At 51.9% G+C, this 27280-nt stretch overlaps 3 protein-coding genes across 5 annotated transcripts; 2 read left to right on the top strand and 1 right to left on the bottom strand.

The window, feature by feature from the left end:
* Nucleotides 1–76: 76 nt before the first annotated feature.
* On the top strand, nucleotides 77–7436 carry Phospho1 (phosphoethanolamine/phosphocholine phosphatase 1). Of its 2 annotated transcripts, none has more exons than XM_032913042.1 (3): nucleotides 77–315; nucleotides 3947–4058; nucleotides 5886–7436. In XM_032913042.1, the coding sequence occupies exons 2-3, from the start codon at nucleotides 4014–4016 to the stop codon at nucleotides 6642–6644; spliced, it is 804 nt and encodes a 267-aa protein (XP_032768933.1). In that variant the 5' UTR covers nucleotides 77–315; nucleotides 3947–4013; the 3' UTR covers nucleotides 6645–7436. The 2 variants fall into 2 exon arrangements, with proteins under 2 accessions (XP_032768933.1, XP_032768932.1); XM_032913041.1 differs by having other exon boundaries at nucleotides 5768–7436.
* A 214-nt stretch (nucleotides 7437–7650) lies between these two features.
* Nucleotides 7651–18731, bottom strand: Abi3 (ABI family member 3). The gene is made up of 8 exons (XM_032913045.1): nucleotides 18311–18731; nucleotides 12817–12984; nucleotides 11203–11379; nucleotides 9815–9900; nucleotides 9499–9594; nucleotides 9134–9294; nucleotides 8486–8611; nucleotides 7651–8128 (listed from the first exon to the last, which is right to left on the bottom strand). Exons 1-8 carry the CDS (start codon nucleotides 18434–18436, stop codon nucleotides 7965–7967), a joined length of 1104 nt encoding a protein of 367 aa, XP_032768936.1. The 5' UTR covers nucleotides 18437–18731; the 3' UTR covers nucleotides 7651–7964.
* Gngt2 (G protein subunit gamma transducin 2) lies at nucleotides 18701–22112 on the top strand. Of its 2 annotated transcripts, XM_032913044.1 has the most exons (4): nucleotides 18701–18716; nucleotides 20069–20199; nucleotides 21369–21458; nucleotides 21846–22112. In XM_032913044.1, exons 3-4 carry the CDS (start codon nucleotides 21375–21377, stop codon nucleotides 21969–21971), a joined length of 210 nt encoding a protein of 69 aa, XP_032768935.1. In that variant the 5' UTR covers nucleotides 18701–18716; nucleotides 20069–20199; nucleotides 21369–21374; the 3' UTR covers nucleotides 21972–22112. The 2 variants fall into 2 exon arrangements, with proteins under 2 accessions (XP_032768935.1, XP_032768934.1); XM_032913043.1 differs by lacking the exon at nucleotides 18701–18716 and having other exon boundaries at nucleotides 19836–20199.
* Nucleotides 22113–27280: the final 5168 nt, after the last annotated feature.

The raw sequence follows: 27280 nt of genomic DNA, 5'->3' as shown, positions 1-27280 counted from the left end.
CGGGACAGCCCGGAGGCGTGGCTTGCTGGCAGCCCGCCCCTTTGATGTGCGCCGGCGCCGCCGTGATTGGCTGGGCGCTTGTGACGTGCGGGGACTGCGGTGGGCCCGGGTGCTGCGGCTGCCGCAGCGCCCGCCGCGGCTCGGGCTCTGGCTCCCCGGCATTTAAAGGGGACGCGGCGGCGGCCCCGGGGATGGGGGGCAGGTGGAAGGGACGGAGCAGAAGCACATCATCCACGGTCCCTCGGGGCTGGAGGGACGCGTGAGCCGGAGCTCAGAAATCCGGGGGTGGATAAGACCGCGTCCCCCCCAATTCCCGTAAGCACCCCTTGCTCCATCCTGTCCCCAAATCCCTTAACTAGCCCCCTTTCTACTACTTCCACTCCAAACTCAGCTGGGACAGACAGCGCGACCGCCGCTGCCCCGCATGAGTCCTGGGCTCCGGGAGGACCGCGATCTCAATGTTGGGGTGGGGGCCGTGTGGAAGTTTGAGGGTGTTTCATGCGCTTGATGGTGGGGTAATCTCTGGGGCAGAGAACCGAACCCCCTTTCCCCCTTTTTCCCAGGTTCATGGTGCCCAGTGTCCCTTCATCTCTGGGGACTGTCATAGCTCCCCGCCACCCACAAGTCCTTCCTTCTCCCCGAGCTGCGCACCCCCCGCCCGCATTAGAGCGAAGCGCCCGCCAGCTGGGGGTGTGCCAGAGTGCCTGCTTTCCAGTCACCTCTAAAAATATCTCTCCTGCTACCCCATCGGCAGCTGCCATCTCCCTGCCCCTACCCAGGAAGAATCACCTCTGCTTGTCCACTCCAGGCAGGAACCCCCAGAGGTGATGCCTAGTCCCAGATTCCTCACTGGCACCAGCGCACAGACCATTACTCCCTAGGACCGGGAACATTACAGAGCCTCCGGAGCAACGGAGAGTTCAGCTAGTTTAAAAGGCAGTAGAGACCCCTGAGTTTTAATCCTATATCTGGTGCTGTGTGATGCCCAGGATGCAAGCTGGACCACTCTGCCATCAACACCCCTTCCCCATTAAGGGTTAATGAACAAGTAAGGAGTTTGTAAAGTTGGGACTGTTAGGGGCAGGAATCCTAGCTTAATTGTCAGATCTAATTTCTAGTGATGGACATACTTATTCTTGGGGCATGGAAGGCTTGACATTTTTGAAGTCCTCACCCCCATTCTCAGCCTGTATGTTTCTTGTGAAAAACTCCCCAAACTTTCCTATGGGCTCTACCCTCTCCCCATTAGAAGAATTTCAAGCTCAGAGCTTCAGTTAGTGCACACAGACACACACACACACACACACACACACACACACACACACACACACACACACACACGAACTCCTACCCCACCTTCCCACAGATTTAACCTAAAAGTATTTGTATCAAAGGAGAGAGGGAGCAGAGGCTGTGATATAAAAAATTAGGGCCACAAACATTATCTTAGGTGGAACTAGAGAAGGACTTCCCTCGGCCCCAGAAAATTTGCCTGCTCTAGCATGTTGGAGAGTCCCATTCTCCACAAGGGACTCTGGTGGTCACACAGAATTTTTTTTGTTTTGTTTTGTTTTTCTAGACAGGGTTGCTCTGTGTAGCCATGGCTGTCCTGAAACTCACTCTGTAGACCAGGCTGATCTTGAACTCAGTTCTACCTGCCTCTGCCGGGATTAAAGGCAGCGTCCTGCATTGCACAGGACTTTATCATTCATCACCTGCCGGAAGTGAGTGACGTTTGGGATGGTTTTTATGGTGGTTGTTTTGAAGCCGGAGGAATTTTCATGTAGTTCAGGCTGGCCTCGAACTCAGATTTTCCTGCCCCCCACCCCCTGCATCACCAGGCCAGACAGTTGCCACTGGCCTTTTCCAACACTATAAAGCCAGAAAATAACCAGGGATGAGTCAGGCAAGGACCAGGTATCTATGAGGCTGCCTCAGTTTCTGGGAAGAAACCCAGGGTGCCTGGCTTTCTGCAGAGAAAAACAGACAAGATCACCAGAGTGGTGGCTCTGGACTTTAATCCCAGCATTTAGGAGGCAAAGGCAGGAGGATCTCAGTTCAAAGCCAGCCTGGTCTACAGAGAGAGTTGCAGGCCAGCCAAGGTTAGGTAGGGAGACCCTGTCTCACAACAATGGAAAAGATTTCCATAAACACTGGTATTAGTTAAGAACATAATTGTGTCTATCTACTTCTGTGAGCCATGAGAAGCTGTCAGCATTGGGACGGATACAATTCTTTCAAAGGAACACAGGCAAGTAGTTGACCCGACACCCCACCCACCCTGCCCCAAGGGATGAAAATTGATCTTATCAAGAGTATATATTATGTGCCTGGAATCTCTGAACTCAGGAGGCTGTCCAGGTTGGGCCACCCTGCCTCAAAATTAAAAACAAAATACTGGGTTAAGGGTATGCTGTATTGTACCTCTAAAGCCCTGGGGTCAGGCATGACTGGAAGGAAGGAAGGGAGGAGGCAGGAGGCAGAGGAAGAGAAGAGAAAGTTGGTCTGTGTGGTGGCTGGTGACCCATTTGTATCTTTATGTCTGTCCCTCGCTTCCCTCCTGGCCTGACACCTAGTCCCTCTTCGAGATTGCTTTTATAATGGGTGTGGCACTCTCTGACCTTTCACCTCTAACTCTCAACTTGGGACAAAGGTTATATCAGAAGGGATTCCAACAGTGACAGTTCCCCCCAATATCCCTTGCTTGCAGTTCCCTTGCCTACCATCCCTGCCCCCTTTTCTCTCACAAGCTTGACAATGTTGGGCTTCCCAGAGCACTGCTAATTTTTGCTAGTGAGTTTTAACCTCTTTCCAATTACTAGCAATAAGTTCTTTGGGAGTGGGGGACACCAACAGCTACTTCCTATTCCTACTGAAAAGCTTTGCTGTGAGGAAGGGAGGGTGATCTGGATACCTCTCTATAAAGAGGGTTCCAGAGCCTGTGTCCTCTTGGTCCTACCCTAGTCTACTCTGGAGGCATTGGCTTTGCTGCCTTGGGATGGTCAGGGAGTGTCACCTTGAGAGTCAAGAGTTTACGGTGCCACCGATTGCTACCACTAGAGGGCAGCAGCCAGCTAGATTTTTTTTTTTGGGGGGGGGGCTATCTCTGCTCTGGTATCTTTCCAATTCTAAGAGGTTGGCCTCTGGTCTCATAGCCTGGGGGTGGAGGGCTGAGGGAGTAGGGAGGCACTCAAAGCTGTAGGTGGTATCTGTGTAGATACACTAATGAAGGCCCTAACCAAAGGATCATGACCCATGACCCGATCACCTAAACTCCTGCAGAGAGTTCTGCCTGCCCCATTGGTGAGATGGCTGAATAGATTGGTGCCAGAGTCTCCTATGTCCTGAAGGGCCCAGGGCTCTCAGCCTCTAGAGGGTAGTGAAGTGTTTATGAACCAGCTGCCACCCTGCTTAAACAATACAGCCTGCAGGAAGTGAGTTAATCTCTCTGTTCTGTCTTCATGGGTGTGACGAACCATGAATGAGATCAGGAATAAAGGTGATTGGTAAACTGTGTTGCGCCCTACTACTCGTGTGTGGGCAGAAGGCCTTGCCAGACCAGCCTCTGAGAGCTGAAAAATCTCAGACACTTTGAGTGTGTGGCCTTTAGGTGAGTCCCTTACTTAATCTGTCTTCATCTACGATAGCGCCCTCTGTAAACCCTCGGGTAGGCCAGAGTACTGGCCAAAATGCTGTTAACAAGGAACATGGACTCAGGGTACACGTGAGAACCAGGGAGGGGCTCATGGGCTTGATGGAAGAGATCCACAGTCCGGCAGGATGAATATGGAAAGGAAGGCCAGTGAGCAGGCTGTCCTTGAACTCACTCCATAGACCATACTGGCCTCAAACTCACAGAGATCCACCTGCCTCTGCCTCTCAAGTGCTGGGACTAAAGTGCTCCAAATAAACAGGTATGGACTTTTGTGTTTTCCCCCCTTCCCAGGAGCTCTGGATGACAACTGGAGACCAACCAAGTTTCTAAAGGTGGAACTCAGGATAATACACTGACAATGAGTGGGTGCTTTCCGGTTGTTGGATTACGATGCCTGTCTAGGGTAAGTGGTGCCCTTCAGGATGAGGCCTCAAGCCCCTACTTTTCCACCCTGGGGTAGGAGAAGATTTGCCCTCTCCACTGGAGCTTTATGAATCCCCCGAAAATTTCTCTGCTGTAGATAGATCCTAGTGTGGCATATAACAAGGCAAGTCAGAGATTCCTCAGGCTGGTGCCAAATCCCCAGGGCGACTCCTAGAGGGAGAAAGTGGAGAAGACAGTCCTCTGGGGGAGACAGGTAGCCAGGCTCCAATACAAACTCTGAAATGAGCTTGAACTTTTGTTTTACAAAGTTGTGCCAGGCCATCAGCACCCCAGAGATAATAAGGGTAGGGGGTGAGGTCTTGGGGACGTCGCTCAGTTGGTAGAATTCTGTTAATGCCAGCACTGGGAAGGTGGACCGGGAGATTCAGGAGTTCATCTTCATCCACACAGCAAGTTTGAGGTCAGCCTGAGCTATAGAGGACCCATTCTTTAAAAAGCAAGAACCAGGTGTGTGGCGGAGAAACCAGGTTCTGTGTTGGATATTTACTGCATGGGCTAGGTAGTGCATGCTGGGAGACAGAAAGGCAAGGTGTGTGATGCGTGTTCTAGGATTTACAGGATCTGTCTCTCTGCCCCTCTCCTATATAGCTGGCAAACAAAGGTGGCAGGGACATGCAGATGGGGGACCCCGCTGTGTCCGTGTGCTCGCTTTTCTTTTGTGTCCCAGTCCTCCCATTGTATCCCCATCTCCCATGCTCTTCCTCCTTTGCCAACTTCCCAAAAGATGACTCTGACCCAAAGTCTCACTACCTACAGCACCCCCACTGCGATCCAGCAGCCTACTCTACCCTCCCTTCCTGACTTCACCTCAGACATCCCCTCCCCTCACACCCCCTCACATAGCTGCCCACCCCTGCCTCCCTCTGCCCTTTTAGCCACTGCCGCTCTCTTCCCTCCCCCCCACCTGTCTCCCAGGTATGCCGTGGCCTGGTGAGAGGGGCTCCCACCACCTCCTTAAGCCCCATTGCTTCTCCTGCTGCCTGCTTGCTTCGGACTCTGGCAGAAACCCCACCTGCTGGCACGTGCTTCCCGGGGAATTGGCAAGTGATTAGCATAGGCAGAAGCACAGGGCCCCTCCCACAGCTCCCAAAGAGCCTCCCTGGGTCTTGTGTGGTCTGCATATCTGTAATTTCAAGGGCTAAAATCTAGTTCTCTGGCCAGGCAGGGGCACTTGGCTTCTAGGCCTGGCACTTCTTGATATCCAGGTCCAGGAAAGACCTGACGCTCATCGCCCACCTGCCTTGGTGATGCTAATGGCTTCCGCTGGAGCCTGTCTCCTCCATTAATCCTTGATCCCACAAAGATCACAGGGAAAAGGAAACTGCTCCCAGCCCTGGGCACATGAATCTTCTGTCCACTTGTCTGTGTCAGAGCAGAGGGTGTGGATTTGCCTACTATTGTCTAAACACCAGCAGAAGTCTCCAACCAGTGAAGGAGTCTCAAGGAGTGATCCTTGATAAGTCATCCCTTCTCCTAAGTTGACCGTTGCTAAGCCCCAGAGATCCTACGAGAGCAGCAGAAACTGAAGCCAAGGAAGCCTTTGGCTTCAAGACTAGTATGGCCCCTTTGCGTCGACCCCAGTACGATTGAGAGACAGGCAAGGGATGGCGGGACGTGGGTAACACATTGGTTCCATCTCCAGCTTAACCAGCCTTGGGTCCTCCTCAGGTCTTGGATGTGCCAGCGACCCTGGCTGTGGCCCGCTAATCAGCCTCTTCCTGGCCGGCTCCCGCCGCGCCGCCTCTCGCTTGCCCCCTCCTCCTGCTCCTCTTCCCCCTGCTCCCAGGACGGCAGGATGGCCGCGCCGGGCGCGCCTCGCTTCCTCCTGACCTTCGACTTCGATGAGACCATCGTGGATGAGAACAGCGACGACTCGATCGTGCGTGCTGCGCCAGGCCAGCAACTGCCCGAGAGCCTGCGTGCCACCTATCGGGAGGGCTACTACAATGAGTACATGCAACGCGTCTTCAAGTACCTGGGTGAGCAGGGAGTACGGCCCCGGGACCTGCGCGCTGTCTACGAGACCATCCCCCTGTCGCCAGGCATGGGCGATTTGTTGCAGTTCATAGCCAAACAGGGCTCCTGCTTCGAGGTTATTCTCATTTCGGATGCCAACACCTTCGGTGTGGAGAGTGCCCTGCGTGCCGCTGGCCACCACAGTTTATTCCGCCGCATCCTCAGCAACCCGTCGGGGCCCGATGCGCGGGGACTGCTGACGCTGCGGCCCTTCCACACGCACAGCTGCTCGCGCTGCCCCGCCAACATGTGCAAGCACAAGGTGCTCAGCGAATACCTGCGTGAGCGGGCCCGCGACGGCGTGCACTTCGAGCGCCTCTTCTACGTGGGTGATGGTGCAAATGACTTCTGCCCCATGGGGCTGCTAGCGGGCGGGGATGTAGCCTTCCCGCGCCGCGGCTACCCCATGCACCGCCTCATCCAGGAGGCACAGAAGGCTGAGCCCAGTTCCTTCCGCGCCCACGTGGTGCCCTGGGAAACGGCCGCCGACGTGCGCCAACATCTGCAACAGGTGCTGAAGACGTGCTGAAGACCATCGCCTGCAAGGGGTGCCCGGGACAACCAGCGGAGGAGGGGCGGGGCTGGGAATTGGTTAGGACCACCTAGTTTTACTACCCTCCCTCTTTCCTTTCCGCTTTGCTGTGCTCCTCTGGTCGGTTCTGAAATTCGGTCCGCTTGTGGCTGGGAGCGGGGGGTTCAGAGCCGTCCCTGTCTCTGCAGTTAACACAGCTCAGCTGCCTTCCCTCCAGGGAGGTGAGCACCCCTTGGAAGGCAGGCAGTGTCCCTCGAACTGAGAGGAACGGGCTCCTAGAAGTTGGGAGAAAGAACATCTCCCACTTACTTTAGCTGCTGCATAACCTCCTCTGCCCAGCCTTTCAAACGGACTCAGGATCCCCCAATCCGCATGCCAGTACCAGATTTCCTCGCGGCAGACCTATGATGCTCTCAGAAGATAACTCTAGGTCTCTCGATCTTGCTTCAGCCAACGCAACCCTAAACTGCCGCTGCGCTGGCTGCGCCTTGCTTCCTTCCCACCCCCCACCCCCCAGCCAGACACACACCCCCCCAAGGAAGAAAAAGCCAGAACAACCGCCTCTTGCTGATGGAACGAGGTAGAACCGACCAATGACCTCGGAGAGTGTGATGACAAATCCTCGCATTCTGGCAAGAGACCAGGGACTTCACCAAAGTCGTCCCCGCCTCATCCCCCTCCACCCCTATGGAACAGAAAGCCATGTTTTTAAGCAGAGCCAGGGAAAGCCAAGCCCCTCCCCTCTCTGGAGTTTCAGACCAATAAAGGAGGTGAAGGGGGACACAGGGACTCATTCTCTCTCGAGCCAAGGTGCGGGGGGAGGGGGGAGAGGTGCCTCTGCTCTCAGGGAGCCCCATTTAAGTAGTGGGGACATGAAGCACCCAGAGAATGGCTGCTTGCGATTGTCAGAGGCCTAGATGGAGAGTCTTGGGGCGGTTTGCAGGGCTCAAGCCTGTTCCTTTTCCATCACTCCCTGTCAGGCCCTCTAGCCCTTTGGGGCAACTACCAGGAGGTCAACAGTTTTATTCAATGCTGGCGATCGGTGCATGAGCTAGGGGATCCTCTGGGCAAGGTGCTTAAACTTAACTTCTTGGTTTGGTTTGGTTTGTTCTTGCCATCTGGAGCAATCGTCCTCAGTACCACCCCTCTCTAGCCCACCCCATACCCCTTCCTACTGCTGTGTGGGACTGAACACAGTTCACAGCCCAAGAGGTAGACAGGTCCTTAGTCCAGCTTTGAGTGGACGGTGGCTTCTTGGGGCTCAAGGGGCCCACCAAAGAGGCAGTGCAGGGTTGGTGCAGGGACAGATCTGGGCTGTCAGCAGCTGGGCTCCACATAGTTCCCTGGGAAGAATCCAGTGCCCTCTGAGCTGACACCCTCACACCAGCCATCTGAGTAGCGTCGAGTGACACAGATGACGGTTCCTTCAGAAAAGGAGAGCTCATTGTCCTTCTGCCGGGTGTATGGGTACAGCGTCACCACTGGGGGGGCAGGGAAAGAACCTTGTGAGGTGTCCCCTCTGTCACACACACCCACCCACAATGAAACAGGAACTATAATACTAGGCTCCAGGGAGAATGTGGGGAGGAGGCTGCATGGGGACCTTCAGAACGGTCACACCTCTCCCAGGTACTACTCAGTACCAGGCCTCCCCACTCTTTCCTACCCGGCTTCAGAACTCAGATCATCAGAAAAGGAGGGGATGGAGAACAAAATAGGGTCACTGAGGCAGGGAAGTAGATGCCTCTGGGATGGGGAGTGAAGGTCAAAGCATCGTTAACCAGAAACCCGCTGCCGTTGGATTCTGGTGCCTTTCAGTCCTGAGAGTACAAAGGTACCTTTCTCCAAGTAGGCAGCAGGGACCCAGCTGGGCTCATCCGGTCCAAAACCTGGTGGAGGCGGAGGCAGCAGCCCCAGTTCATCCCCCTGTAGAGCCGGAGGAGGAGGCAGGGGCAACTCTGTTTCTGGGAAGAAGATGAAACGTGTAAAGGTGCCCTGGGCCACCCTGCAGTGTCCTTAATATTCCTGTCATCACTCATAATGTGCTAGCCCACTGCTGGTGGACAGTCAACCCCTAGGCTTAAGCTATAAAGGTCCTATTGGGTTTTTAAAGAATTATTTTTTCAATATATACATATTGAAAAAATATGTTTATATATATATTTCAATATATATATTCAATATATATTTCAATATATATATATATATATATAATGAAAGCTGCTTTCAGACCCACCAGAAGAGGGCATCAGATCCCACTACAGATGATTGTGAGCCACCACATGGTTGCTGGGACTTGAACTCAGGACCTCTGGAAGAGCAGTCAGTGCCCTTAACACTGAGTCAGCCCCCGAAGGGGCCTGTTAAATGAGAAGCTTTGACCATAGTGCAAAATAGTCTTGGTTCACTGCTTCCCAGGGGTTCCTGAAGGGCACAGAGCTGGATGAGAGACTCAAGATGAGTTATTAAGAAGGTGGGACACTTACCCGGAGGGGGCTGGGACACCTCCATCGGAGGGGGCGGCAAGAAGATCTCAGCAGGCAATGGTGGAGGAGGTGGAGTTACAGGCGCTAGAGGTGGAGGAGGCGGGGTTGCAGGTGCTACCTGTCCCTTGGACTGGGGGATCCCACTGGCACCTTCTGCGCTGCTAAAAGACCAGACCATATACTGATGAGGAATGCCTTCTAGCCCAGCAGCCTGGAGGGTCCTCACCCTCCTAGCAAAATCTGGCCTAAAATTATTTTCCCCAGCCAGTGGGCCTTAGTTTTCTCAACCAGAAGTCTGGGTGGAGGTCTCCTCTCAAAATCCACCTACTGTCGACCCAACCACTAGGCTAGACTCAAGCGCTCACCCTGCCGAGGCCAAGGAAGAGACAGAGGAGGCAGCGGAGAGCTTGCCGTCTGGCACCGCTGGGAGCTGCACGGGCTCAGGGATCCGGGGTGGTCTCCTGGGGGGGAGGGGTGGAGTAGGGTAGCATGAGGAGGGAGGGGTCTCTGCTGAACAGGGTTTAGGATTGAGGAAGGGCGACTCGCGGAGGGAGAAGCTGGGCGCCAGGCGCCGGAGCATCAAGGCGCCAGGTGCTGGGGGAGGGGGAGGGGGAGTGGGGGAAGCAGTTGAGAACCACGAGTGGCTGGACAGGGCTGGTTGGCATGGCCTTAAGGCCTCACCCCAGCGTGGCAGAGGCAGGTGTAGCGGGCGCCTTTATGCTCTTGCGAGACAGGGTCCCGGTCCGTGACAGCTGTGTGCTCAAGTCCTGAAGGGAGAAGGATCGGGTTGACATCTGGGACAAGGGGAACCATTCTCACCCTAATCCCTGGGAGGAAATGGGGGAGGGGAGGGCGAGAACTGGGAGGGCTAGCCAGACTCAGCAAGTTCCTACTTCCACTTCTCAGCGCTCCTCCCGCCCTACCCCTACCCCTACCTCCACCCCTACCCCTTAAGCCTGCAGCAGGTCCCTCAGAGCCATCCCACAGAAATAAACCCACAGTACAGACGCGTCTGAGAGCCACTTCCTCTGCATAGCCACAGTGAGTGAGTTGGCCTTTTGCACCCCCACACCTTCTCAAATTCCCAGGGGGCTGGGTGACTTGGTGGCCCTTAGTTCTTATTAGGTTTGTGCTGTGGCACTAGCTGAGGAGCGGGCAGAGACAGGACACAGGAAACTCACCATTTTCTATAAACCTCCCACATTCACGGCATAGGCATGGCAGAACCCAAGACACTTAGGAGTGACAGGGTGCAACTCCTGAGGCCAGAGACACCTCGGTAGCTTTGGGACTTCCCCCAGCATGAGCACCTGAGGCTCATGCTCTCTGTCACCCTGCCCCACTAGAGACAAGACTGGGACGGCGGGCGGAATAAAGGATAAGTTAGAGGCTGGGCATAAAGCTCAGGGGTGGAGCTTCTGCTGAGTTTATAGAAGGTCTGGGTTTCATCCACTGCCCCAGCAAAAGAAAAACAAAAGATAAGACGGCTAGACAGGAAAAAGGAACGTATAGGGACCTGGGGACTGAAGGAAAGAGCTAGTTTCTCTTCTGGGGTCTGACATGACATCAAGGGGTTAAGACCCAGGAAAGCTTCTAATCTAATCTGACATGAAGCAGTGGGGACAAAAAGACGTGATAAGCCCCTCCACCGACTCTCCTTTCTGTTGCTACCTCCTGTCCCTACCACCAGCATCCTGGAGTGACTTTTTAGAGCAATGACCTCAAACCCCCAGACAGAGGAAGTTGCTGTTCTCATGTGGTTGAGGAGTGGTTCTCATGCACGCCCTGATTCCCTTCCCCCTCTTCCCCTTCACACACACACACACACACACACACACACACACCCCACGACCCATTGGGGGGGTGGGGCAGGAACAGCTCATGATCTTCCAGGAGCAATGTCTGAGTGCAGGGTAGTTAAGAACTTTGAGAGAGCATGGAGTTTAGGCCATGCGTCCTGGAGTACGAGAGAGAAAAGGGGGCTGTGAGGTAGTACAAAAGCTCGGGAAGAGGGAGGGAGCTACATGGCAGCCAGGGTGGGCAGCGGGGAAGAGCAGAGTTCTCCTTACCTTGACTCCATGGCCAACATCATCCAAGCAGGCAAAGTTGAGGGGTTTTCTGCAGTAGGGAGTGAGGGGAGGCAGGCTCTCAGGAGGGGTGACCTTCTGGCTAGGGGGCAGCCGCACGACAGTGGCCAACGTGCCAATCTCCCTTCTGGCTACTTTCTCCAGGTGCATGTTCACCATCTGCACGACAAAATTGGGAGGGGGAAGGGGACCGTGAGAAACAGCCTGTACCTCACCATTTCCTGTAAGAGAAGGAGACTGCTCCAGAGGCAGAGGCAGGTAGGTAAATCTCTGGGAGTTTGAGTTCAACCTGTTCTACACGATGGGTTCTAGACTAGCCAGTGAGACCCTGTCTCAAAAGAGGGGAGGAAGAAAGAATGGGGACTGTGGGGGGACAGGGAATCCCAAGAATTCCTGAAGAATCCCAAGGCCATACAGTAACTGGAGAAAGAGTAGCAGGGAAGGATGAAGCCACTTTGGAGCAACTTCCTGAGAGACTAAGGGTTATTATTAGCCATGCAGGAACCAGAAGAGAAGGGAGAAAAAAAATCCCTAGGGTTGCTGGGAAGGGCTTGAAGGACAGGCCAGGCTTTGGTGCAGAAGGGCGTACTGTGGAGGTGACAGAGAATGGTAACTAAATCAGCTCTCCCCTTTAGTGGACTAGTGTGTGAATTAACTTCCTCTTGGAATGTTCCCTCCGGCCTTGAGGGGTGGGACCTTGGGCCTCTTCAGGAAGAAGAGGAAAACACACCCCACACACTGACACCCTCCCCCTTGGGAACATAACGGTCAGGCCAAAAGTCTAACTCTCATATGCCTTGTGGGGTCAAGGATCCAGGAAGGAAGGCTGAAAGTATTTATGAACCAAGGGTAGGTATTTACGAGCCAAGGGGTAGGGACTCTGTACATTGTTAGCAGGGACTCCTGTGGGGCCGAAGATGGGCTGGTCTACTTGCCTAGCCTGAGTGGAGGGCATTTACTAATCATTGAATATATTCCAATGAAGACAGGATGGCCTGTGGTCTCTCCTGTTCTCTGCAGGTACTATGAACAGCAAACAAAGCTTTTAGACATTCAGAATCACATTCAGAGAGAGGAGAGGGGGGGGGAGAGGGAGAGAGGAAGAGAGGGAGAGAGGGAGAGAGGGAGAGAGGGAGAGGGAGAGAGAGAGGAAGAGAGGGAGAGATGGAGAGAGGAAGAGAGGGAGAGAGAGGGAAGGAAAGGGAGAGGGAGAAAGAGGGAGAGAGAAAGAGGGAAAGAGAGGGAGAGAGAGGGAAAGAGAGGGAGAGAGGGAGAGAGAGAAAGAGGGAAGGAGAAGGAGAGAGAGAGGGAGAGGGAGAGAGAGACAGAGGGAGAGAGAGAGGGAGGGAGAGAGAGAGAGGGAGGGAGAGAGAGAGAGAGAGGAGAGTCTACTTTCAGAGAACCTTGTATCTAATGGGGTAGCAAGAACCCCACTAAGACATAGCCATAATAGACATCTCCAAAGTTCAGAACGTGACAACCTTCTGTAGTCAAATTGGCCAGGCAGACACGGAGACAACTAAGGGACCTTTGTCACAGAGGCTATCTGAGTTAGACAGAGCAGGATGGAAAGGGGACGCCTTCCCACGTCCTTACCTGGCCCAGTGTGCTCATCTTGGCTTCCACCTGCCGCAGGGCAGCACCCTGTAGATCGAGCATTCGAAGCGTGTGCCCCGCCAGGTTACCCACTTGATAGGCTACGCTGGCCAGGGCCTGGGTGGTGAAAGCCATCGTCTCTTCCAGCGCCTTCCGCTTGTCTGTGGCCTGAAATACACACAGCCTTGGCCCGAGGCCAGCACATTCCACTGCTTCCTTAGCAGAGTGGGACAGAGCCAGAAGAGAATCTAAGGAAGGCGGAGCTGAACTCGAGAAAGCCGCGGTCCTTGGATGTCAGAGGTAGCTTCCGGAAGGATGATGTTGTAGTGAGAAGGACATGGGAGGACGGTGCAAGGAACAGGAATGTTGGGAAAGCAAATCGCAGCCTGAGAGAACTGGAGGTGGGGGTCGGGGCAGGAATCCTGTCCTCCAGTAGTGGAGCTGAGGACAGAGTTGAGAGGACCCTACTGCCTTCCTCAGCAAGTGTCTCCTGGCAGGCTGGCTGCTGAGGGGAAGGTGAAGTGGGCTGGAGGAGACATCCCCCACTTAAAAACCAACCAGCCAATAGCAGGCTTTTACCTATAAACCAAAGTCCCCAAACCAAAGGGAGGCCAGAAGTGACAGCCCCTGTTGACCTTACTTCCTTAGCCCCAACCCTCAGGAAGGTGTGTGGGAACCGAGAGAGGGGCACTGTGTCCTCTCATTCCCTCTGACAGCTTCCTAACATGCTTTCTTCTTTTCTTTCTCCCTCTGTTTCTTCTCCTTTCTTTCTTTCTTTCTTTCTTCTTTTCTTTTCTCTTCTTTTTTCTTTTTTTCCATTTTTGGAACAGGGTCTTATGTATTATAGGCCTCAAACTCCTGTATAACCAAGGCTGGCCTTGAACCCCTGATCCTCCTGCCTCCAGCTTCTAAGTGCTAGGATTACAGTGCAGCTGGCTCCATCATCATCATCATCATCATCATCATCATCATCATCATCATCATTGATGTTGTTATTGTTGTTATTATTATTACTATTATGCTTTTTGAGACAGGGTTTCTCTGCGTAGCCTTGGCTGTCCTGGAACTCACTCTGTAGACCAGGCTGGCCTTGAACTCAGAGATCCACCTGCCTCTGCCTCCTGAATGCTGGGATCAAAGGCATGAGACATCCTCACCTGCCCGTGTACCGTTGGCTTTAAAATACCATCCTTCCCCTTACACACATCCCTCCCTTCTCTCCGGCCACACTGGCTACTGATGTTCTAATCCCTGCCAAGCGGGATTGGTCCTACCTCTGGGCCTTCGCGTTCGCGGTTCTTAGAGCTCTTTTGACCTGAGTTCCAGCTTCTCCATTTCTCTCCGCGCCCTAAGCTTTTACCCAGCTCTCCTTTATGACATACCATACTTGCCCTGTTCTTTTTTTTATTTCTTGTCACCCCTTCCCCCATCCAAAGACAAATACCATGAAGACAGAAAGCTAATCCATCCTGTTCTGCATCCTATGCTGACATAGTCCCTGACACACAGAAGATAGTCAATCAATGTGCATTGGTAGGATGATTGACAGGTCAAAGGGGAACCAAACGCTAGCTGGACAGCTTCCTACTGCATGCCAGACACTGACCAGTGCCACACTGCCAGTCACTGGGAAAGGGGTGGCCAGAGAGTGGCTAAAGACAAAAATGGACTCTCTTTTTTTTTTTTTTTCGGTCCCAGACCAGACCTTCAGGGCTGGGTAAACTTGCTTCACCAAGCAGCTTCCCCCTTCCCCATCAACCATGGGCTTGCTGCACTGAAGCCTGTCCTTTTGGGCAGTGGTGGGAGGCAGAGGGGAACCCAAGGCAATTTGGAGCGGCAGTGATCTGACGGGCAAGGCTGCACACCTATGGCTTGGAACTTTGTGTACTCCATAGGACCTGTCACTGGTGCTATCAGAGCTGTGTCCTCTGTGAGACTCCTCTGTATTCCTCTCATGCGATCAGAACTAGAACCTTCTGGAAAACCCGCACCGCGGTCCTTCCCTTCCCCACTTTTCTTCTGACAGCAGGAGAGCGATGTTCATTTGTGTGCTGATTTACATGTCATCTGCAAATGCGATACATTTCTCATCTCGTCAGCTATGCCACCCAGAGCACTGGCTAGGCAAGAGGCTAGAGAGGACTGCAGGCTTCGCTCTAGGTCTTTGTTCTATAGGTGACAAAGCAGCCCCCTGTGCCTGCTACCCAGCCCTACCCAGCCTGGCACATGGACTTTGCAACCCAAACAAGAAACGTGTCTGTTTGGGCCCAGCTCTGGGTTCTTCTAGCCCAGATGTCTCTAACCTCTAGCTTTAATCTTGGCCCAAAGTCAGGTCTGGAGGAACAAGAGACTGGGATCCTTCACCTAAGCTGTCATGCAAATGAGTCTGTTTTTACACTCAGTCAACCCTGACTGAGAACCCTGCACAGACCCATTTGTCACCTGCATGGGTTTCTGACACTTTGTTGGAGAAAGATGGGACAGAGGCCTTCTTAAAGACATCACCCAAGGGTTGGGGATTTAGCTCAGTGGTAGGGCCCTTGCCTAGCAAGCGCAAGGCCCTGGGTTCGGTCCCCAGCTTCGAAAAAAAAAAAAAAAAAAAAAAAAAAAAAAAGACATCACCCAAAAATTTTCCTCTGTGATAACATTTGAAATGTAGATAAATATCTCTAAAAAACAGCTGCTACGTTTATTCTGCCCTTCTTAAAGGATGATGGGCCCTGGGTAACCGGTTCAACACATTGTTCCGATTCATACTTGCAACCGGCTTGGAGAAGGTATAGAGTTTAAAAGGAACCTCATCCCACCCCAAATGGTGGCACAGGCCTGTCATTCATTTCAGTCTTCTGGGGGGGCGGGGAGGTCATGGTGAGGCAGACAGGCCCTAAATTCAAGACCAGTCTGAGCTACAGAGAGGCAATATTGGAAGGAAGGAGAAAAGAAAAACAGAAACAAAGAAAAGAAGAAAGAAAGACCACGCAATGGGAGTCTCGCCACACCTTCCTAAGTTAAGTGGCAGACCTGGTGACTCAGCTTTGTGGCTTCAGGTCCCGTGTGCGCACCGATTGTACACATGGGATTGCACCCACTAGCAGCACTGTGAGGGGTGGGACAACATCATGGAACACAAAAGGCTGTCTCCTTCCCCGCCAGGGGAGCCTGCCTACGTGCTAGCGGGCAGGACAGGTATATAAGCCACATGGCAGATCATCTATCTACAGACTGTCACTCGGTGTCTCTGTCTGTCTCTGTGTCTGTCTGTCTCTATCTGTCTCTGTGTGTATGTCAGTCTCTCTGTGTCTGTCTGTCTCTATCTGTCTCTGTGTGTATGTCAGTCTCTCTGTGTCTGTCTGTCTCTATCTGTCTCTGTGTGTATGTCAGTCTCTGTCTGTCTGTCTGTCTGTCTGTCTCTCTCTCTCTCTCTCTCTCTCTCTCTCTCTCACACACACACACACACACACACACACACACACACACACACACACCAGAATGACACTCAAGGTAGCACTGTGGCCCTGAAGGGTTAAGAACTGGGCCCAAGAGTCAGAATCCTGGTCGTTCTTTTATTTGGGATTTCCATTTGCTGTTTTTGATCTATTAGAGGGAGTGTCCTGCTATGCAATCCTGACTGACGTGGACTGTGGACTCTCTATGTAGACTAGAACACAGGTAGAACGTTCTAAGATCCTCCTGCCATAGTCTCCCAAGAACTGGCATCAGGAGTATGGGCCACCACAGCCAGCCAGCATTCCAAGTTGGAATCCTGTCTCGGTGACTACCTTGGAGGCCTCTGGAGATGGAGTCTAACCCTTTCCAAACCTCAGCTTTCTCACTGGGAAGTGTGCACAGCGCTCACCTGGAAGGACTGAGGAAGGCTGTGGGAGGGTACTTGTGTGAGATGATCTGTGTGAGAACTTGGCCATCATTGCCTCTTCGCTCTGCCACTTCCCATAGGCCTTTGGTTCTTTTTTCTCCCCAGCCCTCTCACGACAGGAGGAGGCCCCTGGTGTTATCTCACCGTCTGGCTAGGTGTAAGAGGTTGCAGACTTGACCTGTCACTCTTAATGTTGGCCATTGTTTTTAAAGATTTATATATGTATATGAGTACACCGTAGCTGTCTTCAGACACACCAGAAGAGGGCATCGGATCCCATTACAGATGGTTGTGAGCCACCATGTGCTTGCTGGGAATTGAACTCAGGTCCTCTGGAAGAACAGTCAGTGCTTTTAACCACTGAGCCATCTCTCCAGTCCAGCCTTAATGGAGCAGAGGAAACCGAGGACAAGGAGTGCAGATAAGCTTTCCCAAGACAGCCATACACCGTGTCAGACATGTGGACAGATGGAGAGAAAGGGGCTCAGGTGAGAAGGCAGGGCAGCCATGCTTGGCTCTGTGATGCAGAGCTGGGTGACTCCAGAGAAGCCACCTCTACACACACACACACACACACACACACACACACACACACACACACACACACACACGCTCACACACACACGCTCACGCACACACGCTACTGTTTTCACATTCATAAAACAAGAATTATGGTCTTTGTCTCACATGGTGGCTGTGAGGATTGACAAAGGAGTAGGCGGATAGTCATGAAGTCCTCTCTGCCTCTGCCTCTCTTCTCTCCCCAGGAATCAATGTATGTGAACAAGACTGACTACTCCAGGGTGAAGTGAGGCTTAGCTCAGCAGAAGAGCTCTTCCCAGACAGCCCTGGGCTCCCCTCCCAATACCTTAAGAAACTGTAACAAAACATCTGTCCCAAACAATGGCCAGGAGAGGTGGTAGGAGCCTGTAATCCCAGCACTAAGGGAAGGCTGACACAAGAGCATGATAGATCTGAGGCCAGCCTGGGCTACAGTGAACTCAAGGCCAGCCTGGGCTACAGTGAACTCAAGGCCAGCCTAGGCCATACAATGATACCACATCTCAAAAACCATCTGAAGCTGCTCTACAGTGCCTCATTTCCCAGCAGCCAGACTGTAAGCCCCCTGCCTCTGCAGTACCCCCGTTCTCTCATCAGGATCTGCTCTGACTCTCCTCTGTTCTCTTTCAAAACGTCAAGGAACAAACCCCCTTCCCGTGTGTGGGAAGTTTTTTTTTTTTTTTTGGGAGCTGGGGACCGAACCCAGGGCCTTGTGCTTGCTAGGCAAGCGCTCTACCACTGAGCTAAATCCCCAACCCCGTGTGGGAAGTTTTTGACTCCCATAGACCAACTTGAAGACAGTACCAGCACCTGTGAGAAGGATGATCTGTGGTAAGGTGGGAGAATCGATTACAGATACAGTGATATTCACGTATCCTCTACCTCTGAGGCTGTGTCCCGGGAACAAGGGTTGTGGCGCTTTGGAAGCACTGAGATGGCGCTGATGCCTAAAGATTGCTCAGCCAAGGTGGGAACAGATACCTGTCAGATGACCCTGCCAGAGGGACTGTGCTGCAGGTCCCCTCGAGGTATATCCTGGCACGAGCCCTCTCCACTTACCTGCAAGTAGTTATCCTCACAGTAGTTGGCCACCCGTAGCAGGGCGCTGTGGTTGCCCCGCAGAGCCTCCCGGCCCGTGGGGATATCGAACTCCTGCAACTGCTGCAGCTGCTGCAGCTCCGCCATGGCTCGGCCTCGGTGGGGTTCCCTGGGGAGCCTGCTGGGTTTTGAGCCTCACCCTGCCCCTGATTGGCCGCTCTGCCTTCCCTCCCTCTGCTTTTGGTTTCCTCTGCGTGAGAGACCCAAACCTGCCTGCAAAGGGGTAGGCATGCTCATTCCGGGACAAGAGGAAGTCAGGCCCTGGGCCCTGGGTCTGGGCCTCTCTGTTCCCTGCTCAGGAGAAGGGGGAAGCCAGGGGCCTGTTGGGGCCTCAGCCTCCCAATCTCACCAGGCAAAGGAAGCCAAGGTCGGGGCATCTGTGATTGCTCCCTGGTCCTGGAGAGGAAGCTAGTTGATGGGGGGATGGGGTAGTAGAGACAGGAGGAAGGGGCTGGCCTGCTACGGGAGTGGATTTTCCACTCATGGAAGAGGGGAGGAAAGAGCAGAGGGTGGGGGCTTCCTTGGGATGAGTCACCACGGGATTGGGAAGAGGAGGGTGGATAGGATATGGAGATAAGTCATACTGGGGGCGGGGCCAGGCTGGCAGCACAACTACAATGGTAAACAGCCCTCGCAGCAGCAAGAAGAATCAGGGTTAGACACCAGGAAGACACAGCTAGAATTCCTGAACAACTGTGGGCAAGTTTGTGAAGGGCCGGGTAGGAAGTGCTGTGACCAGTACTTTGTGCCTAATGAAGGTAGGAGAAGATGAAATGGACCAAATAACTAGTATGAGGACTCAGACAAGCAACAGGAAGGCCTTTGATGTGAGATAACACCATTCCACATGGATGTATGGGCAGCACTGGCGGACAGAGCGCTGAGCAGGGCTCATGCATTAACCGAAAGTTGGAAGGACCGATGGTTCTGTCCTAAACTTGAGTTCAGGGAGCTCCCAGATGTGAGTGGGATTTGATCCTGCACCTGGGATGGCTTTGCAGAGCCCCTCCCCCTCCCCGACTGCCATCCCTCCTGGCAGAAGAGGAACCTCACTTAACCACACTGGTTCCTTAACATTTCCTCAAGAATGTCCCTCGCTATTGGGCAAATGTCTGTCAGAGCAGGAGCTCAGCTCTGCTAAATGTCATAGTGGTGTCAGGTGGTCCTGGGAGAGGCAAAGGGAAGAAGCAGACTGTAGGCGAGCATTGGGGATTGAAGAGAGGGGAGTTCCACACTCCAGGGAGGGCACGGAGGCCAAGAAGCAAAGGTTACACAGCATTAGGACGGACACAGCCACTGGGTACTAACTGTTGAGTGTTGGAACTGAGGGTGTGTCTTTATGGAGTGAATGAAGATCGAGACCCTTGTACCGTGAAATTGTGGACTCCGCTAATGGAACCATTTGGAGGGGGCAGTTGGGGGAAGAACCTTTGGGGGGGCTTAGCGGAGGGGGGAGCGGTGAGCTAGTTGGCATGGGAGAAACAGGCTTTGTAATGGAGAAAGACAGGCAAGTGGTACAATAGGCTAGAGGGAAGCTGTGGGGCCAGGGAAAAGGGGCGTGGTCACGAAAGGAGAGAGGCTGATGTGTGCTCCCGGGGCTCACAATGGAGGTGGCCTGTTTTTGACTTTGCGGGGAGAATGTTAGTGTCTGCTGTGGAGGAGTGAAGGGCTGGAAGGCTCAGCTGGGATCAGGACTTACGACCCTGAGCTCATGATCAGCTTAGGCAACAGAGATTTGGCTTTGCCAACCATCTGCTTTGTCTGAAGATTTTCAGCTGATGAAGCGCTAGGAAGTTCAAACACCATTGTGTCCTGCTCCGGGACTGGTGACTTGGAGAGAGCTCTAACAGGTAAGGGGGCTCTGGGGCACCGGGCTGGGTTCTAGTCTTAGCATTACTAAGTTTAAGCGCCGGGCTGGCTCTCCTCTCGTTACCTGGAGTTTTGATGTTAATAATGTAATTGTTAGAAATAAGAAGAGGAAGAAGAAGAAGAAATGTACCCTGGCCATTATGTACGAATGATTCCCGTATGTTATTGTCTTTTTTATATCATATGTATGAATGTTTGACTTGCACAGATAAACTGTACTACATGTGTTTCCTGGTTCTCACAGAGGTCAGGAGAGGGCATTGAATCCCCTGGAACTGGGGGTTATAGATAGTTGTGAGCCACGAGGAGGATGCTGGGAATCGAATCCTCGTCCTCTGCAAGGGCAATGAGTGTTCTACAAGTCATCTCTCCAGCAACCTCAAGCATTACGTTTTTAGTTCTCATAATAATAATGGGATTAGGGATGTAGACGAATTGACAGAATGCTTGCCCAATATCCTCAGTGTCCATTTCCAGGAGCACATGAACTAGGTATTGTGGTACATCCCTGTAACTCCAGAACTTAGGAGGAGGCAGAAGGGTCAGGAGTTCAAAGTCATCCTCAGCTACATACAGAGTCTGAAGCCAGCCTGGGCTATATGAGAAGTCTCAAAAACCACAAACAATGCTACCATTGTTGCACTCGTTTGCTGATGGGGAAACTGAGGCCCGAAGAAGCTGTGAGACTTGTCTAAAGCCACACAGGAGGAAGCAGCAGGGTTGGGGGTCACTGTTGGACTCTGGCTCCCTCCAAAGCACCTAGTCTTAACACTGGGCATACTGTCCCCTGCAGGACGTAGACACAAGACACTCTCCTGAATCATCGCATAGAGCAGTCATTCTTTGTACCAAATTTTCCAGGTTTAAACTCTGTTTCCCCTTCCTTTTCTATTTCCTCTGTAGAGAGGTTCTTATTTAAGGGCAAAGATTGTCCCACTCCCATCTCACTGGTCCCTTCTAGTCCTTCTAAGCCATTGCTCATGATAGAGCAAGGGGTGGAGGGTACGGTTGGGTGGAGGGACAGACACATTTGCAGAAATGTTAACCAAAGAGGGACCTCGATTGGGGGGCTAAGGCCAGGAAAAGTGTAGAATTGGAGGGGAAGTGCTCGTGGCTGTGGGATCCTGTCAGGACCCAAGTCTCCCTCTAGGGCAGGATGGCCCAGGATCTCAGTGAGAAGGAGCTGCTGAGGATGGAGGTGGAGCAGTTGAAGAAGGAAGTGAAGAACCCACGTGATCCGGTAAGCCTGCCGTCACTCTTCTTGGCCTCTGTATCTCTTCCGATTCAAAACTGAGAGGAGACACTAGGCACAGAATGTATCTCAGGGCTGGGCTGGGCTGGGCTGGGCTGGGCTGGGCTGGGCTGGGCTGGGCTATAGAAGATAGTTGGTGTCCACCTCATGTTCCTGGGCACTGGGAAGACCCTGAGAACTGTCTCCAGGCTGGCCTGGCATGATCCCATGAGATGTTTGAGGGTTAGTCCAAGGGTCTCAGCCTCTTGCCTGCCTCTTTCTCTACCTCCTTCCTCTTTAACCCCATTCCTACCCTGCCCATCTTCCTCCCATTGCCAAATCATGGATTCTGAAAAAAACAAACAAGAGCTGTGACCACGTTTTGTCGTCTTACAGATTTCCAAGACAGGAAAGGAAATCAAGGATTATGTAGAGGCCCAATCAGGGACCGACCCTCTTCTCAAAGGCATCCCAGAAGACAAGAATCCCTTCAAGGAGAAAGGCACTTGTGTGATAAGCTGATGGCCTACCCTCAAGACCCTCACCCTTTCTCTGTCCCTCCTCAGTCTCACCAGTGTACTGGGATACCTAGGGATACCAAGTGTATTAGGGATCAATGTTTACTTCCTCTTAGACAAAAATAAAGATGCTGAGAGAAAAACAACAGCCGTGGAGTGGATTCTCAATCCTGTTCTCCGACATCTTCTTCTACTGCCTGCCGTTGCCTGTGATGCAGCCATGGGAGGACACAGGAAGGGAGTGTTAACCAGAGAGGGAGGGACTCTGCTGGGGGAATGTGGCAGGGAAGAATGAATGTAGAATTGAAGGCACAGAGAAAGTTGGGCAGCTGAGCAGGTGGCACATGTCCTCCAGAAGTGCCTGTGATGCTCCAAGGCCCTGGAAGACAGTCCTAGGGAATATTCATTCCTCCTAGAATAGCCCCATACCCTTCTTTTCTTCTCCTACTGGTGTGTGTGTGTGTGTGTGTGTGTGTGTGTGTGTGTGTGTGTGTGTGTGTAGTTTGAGCTAGAGGCTGGGATGAGGGCTGTCCGTCTCATGCCCTATCCTGATAGCCTCTTCCTAGATCACAGTGTAGGGGGGAGAAGCTCAGTTAGCTGTGTGCTTGCTGGCATGCAGGAGGCCCAGGGTTCCATTCCTAGCACCGCATGAAGGTGGGAATAGTGGCTCTTGCCTAAAGTGCCAGCCCTGGAGAGTTAGAAACAGGAAGCTCAGAAATACACAGGAAGTTGGATACCAACCCCAGCTATGTAAGACCCTGTTTCAATGAAACGAAACAAAATAAGAAGGAAAGCAGAAGAACGCCATAGCCAGGACCATCTGAAGACAAAGAGGGAAGGAAGGAGGGGTGGGGAGGGGTGGGGAGAGAGAGAGAGAGAGAGAGAGAGAGAGAGAGAGAGAGAAGGAGGAGGAGGAAGAGGAGGAGGAGGAGAAGGAGGAGGAGGAGGAGGAGGTGGTCTGTAGGGTTAGAATTTAATTGTTTACAATTTATGCAATGTATTGAGTATGTGTTATGCATGGGGCAGTATAGCCAGAAGCACGAGAAAGACTAACTGGTTCTCATTTTCTTGGAATTTGGTAGAGAAAAACCTAAAAAAAAAAAAAAGAAAAATCTGCAGTGAAGTCAATAGAGGTCACAGTCTGGAGAGTCAAGGGCGGTGGAGAGGCACACAACACCTTTAGGGCAATGAACAAGGTCAAGGTGAACACCAGCATAAGGGCACGGTGTGAGGACGGTGATGCACAGAGGGAGAGCAAGGGAAAGTCTTGAAGGATCTTTCTGTGACCAAATTATGAGTTTTCTTCATGAGGGAGAGAGAGCTCAGTGGTTATGAGCGAGTGCTACACTCGCGGAGGACCCACTTTGGGTCCCAGCACCTACACTGGGAAGCTCACAACCACTTGTAACCCCAGTCTCAGGGGATGCGGCCTCTAAGAGTGTACACGGCATGCGCACATACACAATAAAAATAACGCTATTGGAAACAAATAAGAAAAATAAAAATTACAAGTTGTAAAGAATTGTTTTATGATGTGGGTGTAATAGAACACGCCTTCGATGCCTAGACTCGGGAGACAGAGGAAAGAAGATGACAAACTCAAGCCCAGCCTGGGCTACACGGTGTGTTCCAGGCTAGCCCGGTCTACTCAGGGAAACCCTGTCTAAAAGAGAGGAACTTTCTTCTTTACCGTAAGGGTAAACGGAAACAGAGAAAGTTATTTAAGCAGCTAAGGGACCTGGCTCAATTAGGTCTTGAGTTCATAGTTAATAGATGAGTCAGGTCCTGCTCAACACTGGGGATATAACCACGGACACAGCTCTGAGGCTTTGTCAGCCAGGGGTGACTGTTTGAAAGAAGCGTAGACAAACGTCCATGGTACAGAGTGCTCCCTGAAATATCAGAGAGGTCGGTGGGATGTCAGGGACTCCTAGGAAGGCTACCTGATCGAGCAGAAAGGGCACACTGCGTCCCTGGAGAGAGGATAGACAAGGTCTCCAGAGAGATATAATTCCTAGGAGAACTGAGTGCAAATGGCTTATGTTGTGAATAGTTGGGAGAGGACACTCCTGGGGGAAAAGACATTGCGAACAGAGGCACAGAAAGGAGAGGAAGAAGAACCATGGTTTGCTGTCTGACGTGATGGAAGTTGTCTTAGGGTTTTATTGCTGCGAACAGACACCATGACCAAGGCAAGTCTTATAAAGGACAGTATTTCATCGGGGCTGACTTAAAGGCTCAGAGGTTCAGTCCATGATCATCAAGGCAGGAGCATGGCAGCATCCAGGCAGGCATGGTGCAGGAGGAGCTGAGAGTTCTATATCTTCATCTGAAGGCTGCTAGAAGAAGACTCACTTCCAGGCAGCTAGGACAAGGGTATTAAAAGTCCACACCCAAAGTGACACACTTACTCCAACATGGCCACATCTTCTAATAGTGCCATTCCCTGGGCGGAGCCTATGCAAACCATCACGGCACACAATCGGAGCATTGGGGAAATTGAGTTTTGAGACCAGCTCGGGATACCGAGTGAGACTCTGTCTCAAAAAAATGTGTATATATATCGTCTTAGTCACTGTTCTCTTACTGTGAAAAGACACCAGGGCCAAGGAAACATTTATTTTAAAAAAGCGTTTAGTTGGAGGTTTACTTATGTTTCAGAGGTTAATCCATGGTGGGTGTGGCTGCATACCTGGTGCTTGAGCAGTAGCTGACCATGATCTACAGGCAGCAGGCAGAGAGCGACTGGGTCTGTTGTGGGCTTTTGAAACCTCAAAGACCACCCCCAGCGGCACACTTCCTCCAACAAGGCCACACCTCTTAATCCTTCTAATCCTTCCAAATAGTTCTACTCTCTGGTGACTAAGCATTCAAATGTATGAGCCTATATAGCTATTCTCATTCAAACTTTTTTGCTATTGCTATTTGGCTTTCTTTTGAGACAGGATCTCACTATGTAGCTCTAGAGGGCCTAGAACTTGCTATTTAGACCCCTGAGAGCTGGGTCTAAAGGTGTGTGCATCCCCGTGCCCAGCTTGAATTGTATCTTAATGTTTTGCCTTCTGAGATTTGTTTTATGTAAATGAGCATTTTGCATGCTTGTATGTATGTGTGCCCCATGAATGCCTATTTCCCTCAGAGGTCAGAAGAGGGCATCAGATTCCCTGGAACTGGAGTTACAGACAGTTGTGAGCCACTGTGTTGGTACTGGGAACCAGAGTCCTCCGGAAAAGCAGCCAATGCTTTTTTCTGCTGCACCATCTCTCCAACCCCAAGAACTGTATTTTAAATGGAACAGAAGTCAGGTTGGAACTGAATGTCCAGAAGAAGTCCTAGGTCCTTGGGATACTCCTAGGGGTGGATTGGATGGTCAGAAGGGTCTTGCTTGTTGGGTTACACAGCTTTATCTGCTGGGAATGACTTGCTGATATTCCTGGGTTTGTTTGTTTGTTTTGTTCTGTTTGCTTACTAGCTTGCTTATTTGTAATAGAATCTCATGCAGTACCCCAGGCTGACCTTGAACTCACAGCAGCACTTCTGCCTCCAGCTCCCCAGCACTGAAGGATAGGTAAGAACCACACCACACCTAGTGGGAATTTGTTCTTGACAAGACTGCAAATGGAAAGAGAAAGCTGGAGAGGAAGCTAAGAAGTGATGGTTCCTGGGGGGAGAGGCGAGACAAACAGCAAAGTAGTGGCCAGGACGGCTTGAAGGGTTTCCTTGGGAAGTAAAGTTTACTGATCTTGACATCTGATTGGTGGGGAGGAGAGCATGTATTCACGAATGACAGCTGTATTAGTCAGAGTAAAGGAACTGAACTGATAGACTGCGTACAAAGGGGATTTGCTAGCTGGATTATAGGATAAGGGTTGGGTATTCCCGGAGTGTCTGACTGTATGTCAGAGAGGCTGATAACGCTGCAGCTATTCTGTCCTCAAAGCTGGATGCCTCACTGTAGGAAGACTTGGAAGCTCCCTGGAGAGCAGCCAGTTTTCAGTTAGTCCAGGTAGGAAGGCTGGAGAAGCTGGAGCCCAGTACCTGCAGAGGGTGACACTGTCAGAAGGGAGGCAACTATCGCTGCTTTGTCCTTAGATATCTTTATGGCTCCGCCACCATTTAGAAAGTGTTAATGGCTAATCATCTCCCTGTAGTTAATCCTTTATGGAAACTGCCAGAAACACTTAAAGTTGTGCCTCAGAGGCGATTCTAAATTCCGCCAAGCTAAAAGTCAAGACCAAACAACAGCAACCTTTACTCCCAGTACTGGGGAGTCAGAGACAGGCAGGCCTCTGTGAGTTCAAGGCCAGCCTGATCTATAAGTGAGTTTCAGAACAGCCAGTATTCACGATGTAGACCGTGCTGGTCTTGAACTCAGAGATCTACTCTGTTTCCTCAGTGTTGGGACTAAAGGGATGTGCCACCATGCCTAGCAATGATTCTTGTGAGTACACTGCACCAGAAGAGGGCATCAAATGCTCATTACAGATGGTTCTGAGCCACCATGTGGTTGCTGGGGATTGAACTCAGGACCTCAGGAAGAGCAGTCAGTGCTCTTTCCCACTGAGCCATCTCTCTAGCCCCTGGCATCCTTGTTAGCTAGGATTTCTGTCCCAAGTATAGTATCCCAATCAAGCAACTCTTCCCCTTCTTGGCCGGGCCCGCAGTCAGAGAAGCCTTTTCTTTAGCTCACCTTCACTCTCTGTTGTGTGCCTCATGCTCTCTGAAAGTGCGCTTTCCTAGCTGCTCAGAGGCACAATAAAAGTCACAAGATCCTCTGAGCTTCGAGCTCAGTCATTGGTCCAACGCTCTTTTCTCTCTGGGGTATGTCTGTTTGTGTGTTTTGCTGAGATATTCTCACTAGGTAGCTGTCTTAGTCAGGGTTTCTATTCCTGCACAAAACATTATGACCCAAGAAGCAAGTTGGGGAGGAAAGGGTTTATTCAGCTTACACCTCCACATTGCTGTTCATCACCAAAGGAAGTCAGGACAGGAACTCAAGCAGGTCAGGAAGCAGGAGCTGATGCAGAGGCCATGGAGGGATGTTACTTACTGGCTTGCTTCCCCTGCTTGCTCAGCTTGCTTTCTTATAGAACCCAGGACTGCCAGTCCAGGAATGGCACCACCCACAATAGGCCCTCCCCTCCTTGATCACTAACTGAGAAAATGCCTTACAGCTGGATCTCATGGAGGGATTTCCTCAAGGAAGGCTCCTTCCTCTATTATGACTCCAGCTTGTGTCAAGTTGACACACAAAACCAGCCAGTACAGAAGCTAAGGGTATGCTTAAATACCAGATCCTCCTGCCCCAGCTTC

This window comes from Rattus rattus, chromosome 9, assembly GCF_011064425.1.
Source record: "Rattus rattus isolate New Zealand chromosome 9, Rrattus_CSIRO_v1, whole genome shotgun sequence".
NCBI classification, from domain to species: Eukaryota; Metazoa; Chordata; class Mammalia; order Rodentia; family Muridae; genus Rattus; species Rattus rattus.
Note: the sequence above shows the minus strand (reverse complement) of the source record. Positions and strands in the feature narration are given on the sequence as shown.